This window comes from Grammomys surdaster, unplaced genomic scaffold (assembly GCF_004785775.1).
Source record: "Grammomys surdaster isolate TR1022 unplaced genomic scaffold, NIH_TR_1.0 278, whole genome shotgun sequence".
NCBI classification, from domain to species: domain Eukaryota; kingdom Metazoa; phylum Chordata; class Mammalia; order Rodentia; family Muridae; genus Grammomys; species Grammomys surdaster.
Window position 1 is genome coordinate 425,584 of NW_021604719.1, and position 9,906 is coordinate 435,489.

Consider the following 9,906-nt stretch of genomic DNA (forward strand, 5'->3'; position numbering starts at 1 on the left):
TAAATTCTCATTTTGTTTTGTTTACATCCATTTTTTAAAAAAAATTTTTTTTTTTATTTCACTGTTTTTTTTTTTTTTTTTTTTTTTTTTTTTTTTTTTGAGGACCCTCAACTTAAGAATTGTAATTCACTGAAACTTTAAATTAATTCTTCACTATACCTTACCTTTGCCTCCTCTGAAGACTGCTGAGTGGGGTTAGACCATGAATGCCTGAATTCATATTCTTAAGGCAGAAAAATAGTTTTCCTCCATCAGGAAAGGAGTTGCTGGATACACTTATTTTTTAAAAAGATTAAAAATCAGAGCCCTTAAAAGAATGTTTTGGTGTAGCACACCCAGTAGTCCATCACCACTAGCAACCTTTCATCAGGAAAACAGTTTGGCATGGCCTACAGTCTGTGCAGGAGACAAGTTAGGCTTCGTGTGCCAGCATTTCCTCCTTTAGAAGATGACTTTGAGGAAGGAAGGAAGAAAGGAAGGAAGGGTGTGCACGGGAGGATAGTTAGTGTTGAGGGTGTGCTTCGTAGGTGTTTTGTCATTTGGATTTTTTCATCAGGATCCTTAATGTTTTGCATCAGCTTGGGCTTTTAAATTAGATGTGAAGTAAGACTTCTTTCTACATTTTTATAGTTAATTTAGTGAAAGATGTGAAAGTGAAAGCTTGTGAAAGATGCTGGGATTGGCAGCCCCGCAGACTGAAGTCCTCTGTTCATCCACAGAACAGGTACAGCACGGGCAAGATTTACCTACCCACCCTCAGCCCTGATCTGGAGGGACCACCAGTAGGGGTGGGAGGGTAATTCAGCTTCTGAGGCCCTTTCACTCCCTGGAGTCTTTGCTGAGGCGATTTACAAAGGTGACTGCTGCAGTGAAATTTTTCTTTAAAAAAAGTGGAAACACAATTAGGAACTAGATGGACATTTCCAGCTCATTTCTGAAAGACGAGCGAACAGCAGTCAGTAATTCTTGTGCTTTTTTTCTTATTTCAGATCCAAAAAGCTAATCCAAGAATCTGATCAGCACCTGAAAGATGTAGAAAAAATTTTGCAGAATGACAAGCGGTATCTAGTACTGGACTGTGTACCAGAGGAGAGGAGGAAACTAATCGTGGCATATGTTGATGACCTGGATCGCCGAGGTCCACCTCCACCCCCCACAGCATCAGAGCCCACTAGACGATCAACAAAATAATTGTAAACACCCTTCCACGGGCTCGCTGTTAATTGAAAATGCTTGCATGAGCCAGACTTTCAGGTTTTACATATATGTGCGTTAGTCAACCTGTTGCAGAACCACCCGACGAGCAGAAGGAGAAGCAATTGTGGGCAGTCTCTGAACAGAACACTTTGAAAATATTTAATGCTTTTCTTTGTGTGGCATGACTGACATACATACTCAAATATAGGCTGTCTCTAGTAAATTTAAAATTTTGAAGCAAAAAATCATCCTTTTATAAGGTGTGGAAGCCAGTGACTTGGTGATGTTCTTACTAGCAGTGTTACTCAGCAAGACAGGAGAATCTGTGGTAGGAGCTTGGAAATACCACAGACTCCAGGAAAACTGAAGTTGGAGTTTGTTTTTGATTTTGTTTTTTAAGCGGGTAAAAGAGAAAACACTGAATTGAATTCTTCCAGAGACTATGAATATTGTAACGGACATACGTTTATCCTTTGTCTCTAAAGAACAGTTTAGTTGTATTTGTTCACGTACGTACTTTGATTCTTCCCCCTTGAGTTATAGGCCAAGTCTTACCCCAGGAGAAGATGTATTTAGTAATTTCTTCTCAGGTATGAACCACATTCATAACTAACATGTTGGCCAGAATGGAATCCTGGTTTAAACATTCTTTATTCTCCACTGAATGATCTCTACCAATATTCTCAATTAGACAACAAAACTCCCTTTCTGGGTGTCCCTGTAAACTACTCCTGTTTGAATGTTTGAACTTTTGTTTCTAAAAAGTTTAATTTTAAGATGTTTGAATGTTGAATTTATGTATTTGAACTACAATAAACCAACCCTTTTATATATGTGGATTGTAAATGATTATTGTTACACAATATATTTTTTAAAAACTCTTAGACCCTTTTTTTTGTTTATTTGTTTGTTTATCTGCTTGCTTGCTTGTTTGGTTCAGTTCATTGGTTTTTTTTAAGCATGTGATATATGAAACAACTAAATCTTAGAATATAGTTTTTAAAGACTTGACTATAATATTGTATTTCTAATATAAAAGACAAGAAATTTTGTAGAAAGCCTATTCTCCCTTCCTTTCTTTTGTGTGCCTGTATCCGTGTATATGTTTATATGTGTGTATAGTCAGAGTCTTTTAGTGCTACCTGTTACCTAGCAGAGAATATTGTAATTCTTTTGTTTTCTTATTTCTGTCTTTCTAACATATCAAAGGTTTGTGCCTTTTGGACATCCTTTCTACCTGTCATTTGTCACACCATGAACTTAACCTCTGATGCTCAGTTAGGTCTTTCTGGCTTTACACCCCTCCCCAGTGCATGGGATGGTGGTGTGTATGAATCCTGTATTGTTCTCACAGGTTGCCTGTAACAAAGTGCCACATAAATAAGGCGTGTAAGAAGATACCAATGTTAGTTTATCTTCCCTGTTGTCTTCCCGTTATGATGGCAACAGAGCCTAGAAAGAGGGATACCAGCTGACCTGTATTTGTTACATATAATATTCATACCCATACTACTTCTTAGTATAAATCTATTAAGTGTCATAGAAATTACACGACATGTTCAAGATTGGTATTAATGGAACAGACTAGGGTTGAAAGTTGTAAACATTATTTGTATCCTCCCACCCCAACTTAGAAATTTACTTTTATAAAGTAAAATTGGAAGCTTTCGATCTCCCTTTTATTGTTCTGAGTTCCACATGGTAGTGTCTGCACTCTCGCTGCATCCTGTCATTGTAGAAAAGAGTGCAGAAAGTTGAGACCTCTTTCCTGCTTTGACACCAGTTGTCTGTGTGGGATTGCTCATAGACGTGAGTCAACTTTTCCCTGTGGATCTGTAAGGAGGTGGATGGGATCAGGACTCACATGCTCTTAATGAGTGATTTGTTACATTGTTCCGGTATCTGCAGCTTACCCAGAAACCTGAGAGAAACACTGTCATCAGGCCACCTCATAAAGCCCTCTTGTTCTGAGCTATGGTTTTGAGATGATAATTCCAGATACAAGCAGCATTAAGTCTAATCAGAAATAAAGCATTGATTTTATTTCTTTACAAGATGTCATATACTAGAAGCTTACACTGTACTTGCTGTCTGTGTATATAAAACAAAAGCTTGCTTCCTCTGATTTTCATTTTCAGTGGCAACCCCTCATGTAACTGGATTCAACAAAGCAGTTATTTTGGATTCTTGGGCTAAACTAGTTGAATGTGAGATCTTAGAAGGCAGCTTCTTAAAAAAAAAAAAAAAGCCACAATTGCCAGGCAGTGGTGCCGCCTGCCTTTAATCCCAGCACTTGGGAGTCAGAGGCAGGTGGATTTCTGTGTTTGAGGCCAGCCTGGTCTACTGAGTGAGTTCCAGGACAGCCCGGACTGCACAGAGAAACCCTGTCTCGGGGGAAAAAAAAAAAAAGCTACAATCTTTTATAGTAAAATAATTACAATGCTGAACATTATAAATGGCAGGTCTTTGTACTGTACAGAATAGTCTCCAATCTTCTCCATTGCTTTGTTAGAGGCATTTTTCTTAACTGAGCAATAGAAATTCCCAGAATACCATTAACGAAGCAGTTAATCATGAGTGTATATAATGCCTTTTATGTTCAGAGGGGAGAGAAATGCATGGTCACATTTTATTGGGCGTGCTGCATTCTGCTATCAGATTTTCCACATCTAGAAACTCAAAATGCTTTTATTTATTGCTGTTTGCTCTGCATTGTTCTTGTGATTATTCTGTTCTTACCTAAATCCTGTGTTAGCTGTCTGCTGGTTTTTCTCTTTGTTATGTATGTGCTTTTCCACACTTTGTTATGCTTGATTGTTTTACACCGGTAATATTTTAAAGTTGAGGGCTCAAGTTTGATGATGCAAGAACATCCCCCCAGCATTTTCCTTTATGCTTGCCTTTAACCAATAGTTACTACCTGTATCATTAGTTTCCGCTTATAGTTATCTTGAGAGAACAGAGATCAAGGAGAATACATTTCAGCTTGTAGGAGAATACACTTACTTTGGAAGCCAAGGGATGTTTGCAGTTCTCCATTACAATATAGAATGTCATGTTAGGTTACTAGTATTCTCAGATGTTGAATAAAAGAACCCATCCAGGTGGATTTTTAAAGATCGAAACAGCTTTTAGACTGTTAGGTAAGACTTGAATTTACTCAAACTTGGCCCCCATATAACTATGCTTTGAAATTAGTGCAGAATAGAAGAAAGTATTCATTGTTTTGTAAATTTTACTCAGGAAAATTATATGACCTTTTTGTCAAGTAAATTAACATTTATTAAGCAAGTAAAGAGAACTTACAAGTGAAATTTACAGTTTTAAAGAGCCAAAGGAGATGGAGATTTTGAGCTATGGTTAGGTGAAATATAACTTGCTGGTACATTGAGGGTAGTAGTTTCAGGAAGAAACAGAGTACATGAGCTCAGTCTGATAAACTGCAGCCAGTGCAGGACAGGGCTGTGTCTAAGGGACACCCTCGGGAGAGTCACTGAGCACTATAATCACTTTGAAATAGTTTTCTTTACATAACACTTAAGTTGATTTCTTTAGACAGAGATTAATTCTGAAGCATAATTACTACATGCCATTCTACTTACCAGATTCTATAGTTTGAAAACAGAAAGAAATCTTTGTAATTTCTAATAGCCATTTACTTCACCAATATTGCCAAGCAGCGGTACAAGTAAATACAATAATGACAATTTGCTTTTCTTTGAAACTTAACCCTGTTAATTGCAGCCCTCTGTCTCTTGGCCTCCGTGTTCCCAGGGTATTGGATCATTATCTTGTGTGGAAGGGACAGCATCCCTCTCGTGCCAAAACTGTTCAACATCAGGGAGGATAGGAACCACCACCTTATCAGTTTTCTCTTTGCTGGAGTCAGGAGAGCCACGTCTGTCTGTGTCTAGAATGCATGTTTGGGTCTCTGGAGATGGAGCCTTACCAGGAAGGGCCTCTGTGTTTCCAGTTGGTACCTCCTCAACCTCTGAAGTAGCTGCAGGCTTTCTGGTTATCATCCATTTCCATATGCCTTTCAAGCCTGCCTTGAACTCTTCAGACATCAATAGAAAAATGAGAGGGTTTGCTGTGGAGATGGAAAACATCAGGACTTGAGACAGGGCTATAAAACCCTGTGGTGGCATTGGACCTCCAGTCTTCAGATGCCATACCCACAGCCAGGCTATCCATTCGGGGAGCCACAGAAAAGCAGAGGTGATTGCAGTGCTTAGCAGCGTCACTGTGAGTTGCTTTGAACGCATCTGGTTTCCCAGATTTTGAGTTTTCGTACATCGTTTTTTACATTGGTCATAAGCTCGCCAGAAATAAAAGCCAGCCACAAGTAAAGGAAGGCAAAATACCAGCAGAGGGTAGAGCTTACCGAACATGGCCATGAATTCTTCTGCCACAGCTGGTACATCCATGAGGCACATCTCCACACCTGCATGCTGTCTGGTGGTGCTAAAAAACCATTCTGGCAGGGGAAGTAGGCTGGCTACAACCCAGATGGCCACCAGCACTGACCAGATGGTGCAGTAGTGGATACTCACTTGCTTGGCTGGGTCACTCGCATACATGAAGCATACTTTGGCTACTACAACAAATGTCAAGCTCTTAGCTGCCATGCACACGTGGATGAACCAGTCAGAGGACTTGCAGACGAACCAGCCCAGATCCCAAACACCTTTGGAGTATGCTGTAGCTCGGACAGGGGCAGAAAAGAGCAGGAGAGAGATGTCAGCCAGGCTGAGATTCAGAATCAGGGAGTGGATCATGGATGGCTTTCTTTTCCAAACACCATGAAGGAGAATGCCAATCACACATAGGTTTCCCACGAGGCCCACCAGGCACACAGCCATCAAGAGAGACGGAATGATGGTCCTCCAGTCCTTGGAGTCAGATGGCAGGTAGCCTCCTGCAAAGTGGAGGTGAGCAAACGACTCATTCATGTTGCTGGAATTGGAGTCAGCCAACACAGTTGCCAGCATTGCCTTTCCCACCCAGCTCCTCCCTGCAGATGTTAGCTTCTTGTTTAGGTTGGTCTCTTATTCTCTGGCTCTTTTGCATAAAAAAAAAAATCCTCTGTCGTCATCCACACTGAAGACACCACTGGACCCTCCCTTTGCTGGTTGGCTGACTTGGAAATTGGCTGCTGAGCTTTTTTGCTGCACACAGTCTACCTGCAAGTGCACAGAATGACAAGCGGCAGGAGTGTGTTGATACGGCTCATTAGCAAGTCTAACACTTAAGTACCAGCCCCATAAAGTGATCACACATTCCCATAAATGATAAATGAGGAGAAACAAGTCAGTAGGGATGGTCGCCTGGGGTGAGGGTAGGCAGGGGAGGGGAGGATCGTTATCAGTTATTTCTAAAATCTTTTCTGGATTTCCAAGTACAGACCAGCCTAGTTCAGTAGACTACAGTTAATTCAAGTTCTTTGCATTTTTACATGCATTGGGATCTCATAGCTTAATGTAGTCTGTGTAGACGGGGCCCAAGAGTCTTCTCTAAGCTCCCATGGGGTGCTGCTGCCGCTGCTCTGGGAGACCATGCTTTAAGAACCAGTGCTCTCCGTTCTGTTCTCTTTGCAGACAGGAGCATTCCTCTTCCCAGCCCTCACTACCACACCAGTTCCAGGAAGCAAGCACAGCTGGATAGTGAAAAGGTTGGAGGAAGAATATTTTTAAAATCCAATTATGGATGACTTAAGTTTATTACGAATTTTCTCCAGGTACTTTTGGAATTCTGAACTGGCTTATATACTACTAAGAGTTCAGTGAATGGTGGTGATGAGGCCAAATGGTAGATTGTTTTTCAGAATTTTTGTGTTGAAGACATTTAAGAGATTTGAAAGAAAATACCATCTTAAAATTTAAAAGCCAGCAAGTGCCACAGCTGATAAAAAACAAACAAACAAACAAACAAAAAACTATTGCTTTGCAAGCCCTAATGACTTGAGATTGACTGCCTAGAGTTGTCATCTGTCCTCCACAGGCACCATGACACACATCTTCTCCCCCCACCCCCCTCCCACACACACATAGTACAAAACACGCAATAACAAAAAGGTTGGGGGAAGAGCAACTCAGATGAAATGGAATTTTCTCAGGCAGAGTGGACACGGACAGGGATTAGAAAAGCCAGTATCCCTGAGAATTGAATAACCAGCAGAGGGTACATTTTATCCTGAGACTGATTTACCTAGAATGCTCAAGGCCTAAAGGGCAGTGGCAGGCGAAAGCAGGAAGAACTGTCCCGCTTGAGTGTGAGTAATGATACGCTTCTGGTGTGGCAGTCAGTGTGGCCAGCTGGTGAGGCACACCTCTAGGTCCTTGTACTAATTCTGCAGGTTTTGCCCCAGAGACAGAACAGGTGGGCTCATTAAAAACTCTGGAAGCCACAGTCATACCTGCAGGCAAACACTCACATATGTAAAATATAATCAATAAAAAAGAAAAAGAAAACAAGAAAGAAAGAAAGAAAAAAAAAAGAAAAAAAAACCCAAACCTGAGTTGATGTTCAACAGTGGCTCGGCTGGGAGAGCTGGCCATGGTGCGGGGCCTTGAGTTCTTCCTTTCTCTTCTACATGGGAGGTGAGCCTTGGTCCTAAGGACTAGTAATGGAAAGATCCTTTGAGCTATAAGGCACAATGGGCCTTCTTTTGGGAATGAGAATATTCTAAAGTTGTATTGGGATTTCTGAGCAGTTAAATGTACCAATTTACCTTTGCTTGTATATTCAGAACATGTTAATTTAATGTGAATAATAACCTCGACTTTTGTTTTTCTTTTTTGTTTTGTTTGTTTCTTTGCTTGTTGTTGAAACAGGGTCTCACTGTTTCACCCTGACTGTCCTGGTGAGGTGTGCCTCACCAGCTGGCCACACTGACTGCCACACCAGAAGCGTATCATCACTCACACTCATGCGGGACAGTTCTTCCTGTTTCCGCCTGCCACTGCCCTTTAGGCCTTGAGCATTCTAGGTAAATCAGTCTCAGGATAAACTGTACCCTCTGCTGGTTATTTCAAGTGCTGGGATTAAAGCGGTATGCCACCACACCCTTGTTTTATTTTTATTTTTAAGAAAACAGTTATTGGAGTGGAGATAAGGTAAAGATCAGATCTCCATGCTCTTCGATGGCTGAGCAGCCCCAGGCTGGAGGTGCATTTTATTCTGAAGCCGTATGAAGCACGAGCAGGAAGTACGAGCCGTATGAAGTACTAGAAGGCGGAGAGGTTGGTAGACAAGATGCCTGGCTTTTCTGGCTTAACAAGAGGCCTTGTCTGCTTCTACCTCATGTTCAGGTCCTAACTTGTAGCTGCCACCCCCAGATTCTCTCAGCTGGGTCCCGTGTGACCTACCTCGATGTTGCTGAGAGGTACCCTTGAAAATTGTGAAGTGGTGGTAAAATAATGAAAAATCTGTGCTCTTGGACACAGGTGTCCTGTTTTTGTATTTGTATTCTTACACAAATTCTGGCATTTGGAGGTCAATCTAATTGTTAAAAGAATCTACTTCCAGGGCAATGCGGTGCCACACACCTGGAATTCTAGCACTCTGGGGTCTGAAGCAGGAGGACTGCAAGTTCAAGGTTAGCTTGGGCTAGATAGTGAAATCTTGTTATTTTTGACATTGAATTTAAAATTGAACAACATTTATTAAAATAAAAAACACATTTTTCTCACAGTTCTTTAGTTAGCTTTCCCCCTACTCATAGTACCTCCTTTCAAATCTGAGCCCTTTAAACTGAAAGGAGTTACATCATCAAATAGACAAGAATAACAAATCTGTATATGTCTGGGATAGGTATGGAGAGGCGAGCTTCCTCTCATGGGCTTCATTCAACAGGACTCCATGCAGACCTCATTCCATGTGCGTGCCTGTCATTCCTGTTGTTACTGAAGATTTCCCCCTGTGTATGTCTATATGGTATGTATGTATGTATGTATGTATGTATGTATGTATGTATGTATGTATGATGTGTTTGTATGATGTGTGTGCATATGTATGTGATGTATGTATATGTGTGTGGTATGTGTGTATGTATGTGTGATGTGTGTGTGTGTGAGATGTGTGTGTTATGTGATTTGTGTATGATGTGTGTGTATAATGTGTGTGTGAGATGTGTGTTATGTGATATGTATATGATGTGTGTGTGTATAATATGTGTGTTTATGTGTGTGCTATGTATGTGTGAGATGTGTGTGTTATGTGATATGTATATGATGTGTGTGTATCATATGTGTGTGTGTGTGTGTGTGTGTGTGATATGTCTGAGCAGGCCTTGACACAGTTTGGAGTGGAGAGGGTAACTTTGTGGAATTCTCTCCTCTCACATTAATGTGGCTTCTATGGATTCAACGCAGGCTTTCAGGCTTGTGTAGTGAGCACTTTACTTGCTGAGACATCTCACCATCTCCTTTAAAAATATCTTTATTTGTATTTTTAAGTTAAATTTCAAACTGTATTTTAGTTTTTACATAGTGTGGTGGTGGGTACTAAGTCCTATGGAGCGTACGTGAAGGTTAGAGGACAACTTCCTGGAGTTGGCTCTCTACTTTCATCTTTATGTGGGTTCTAGGGGTCAGACTGAGGTTGCAGATGCTCAGGCTGTAGCTGACCCAGCTTGCCAGCCCTGATAGCAAGCTCTTGTCTCAAACACACACACACACACACACACACACACACACACACACACACACA

At 41.0% G+C, this 9,906-nt stretch overlaps 2 protein-coding genes across 4 annotated transcripts in view; one reads left to right on the forward strand and one right to left on the reverse strand.

Moving 5' to 3' along the window:
- Positions 1–2,030, forward strand: part of Tcerg1 (transcription elongation regulator 1) — a 65,155-nt gene extending 63,125 nt beyond the window's left edge. For 2 of the 3 annotated variants that reach the window (XM_028777148.1, XM_028777149.1), the window contains one exon: positions 990–2,030. In XM_028777148.1, the coding sequence (XP_028632981.1) occupies positions 990–1,191 (202 nt within the window). In that variant the 3' untranslated portion in view covers positions 1,192–2,030. Of the gene's footprint in view, positions 1–630; positions 725–989 lie in introns of all 3 variants that reach the window. The other variant, XR_003712604.1, reaches the window with a different exon arrangement.
- A 2,444-nt stretch (positions 2,031–4,474) lies between these two features.
- On the reverse strand, positions 4,475–6,237 carry Gpr151 (G protein-coupled receptor 151). Its single transcript, XM_028777110.1, has one exon. It carries the CDS (start codon positions 6,186–6,188, stop codon positions 4,932–4,934), a length of 1,257 nt encoding a protein of 418 aa, XP_028632943.1. The 5' UTR covers positions 6,189–6,237; the 3' UTR covers positions 4,475–4,931.
- Positions 6,238–9,906: the final 3,669 nt, after the last annotated feature.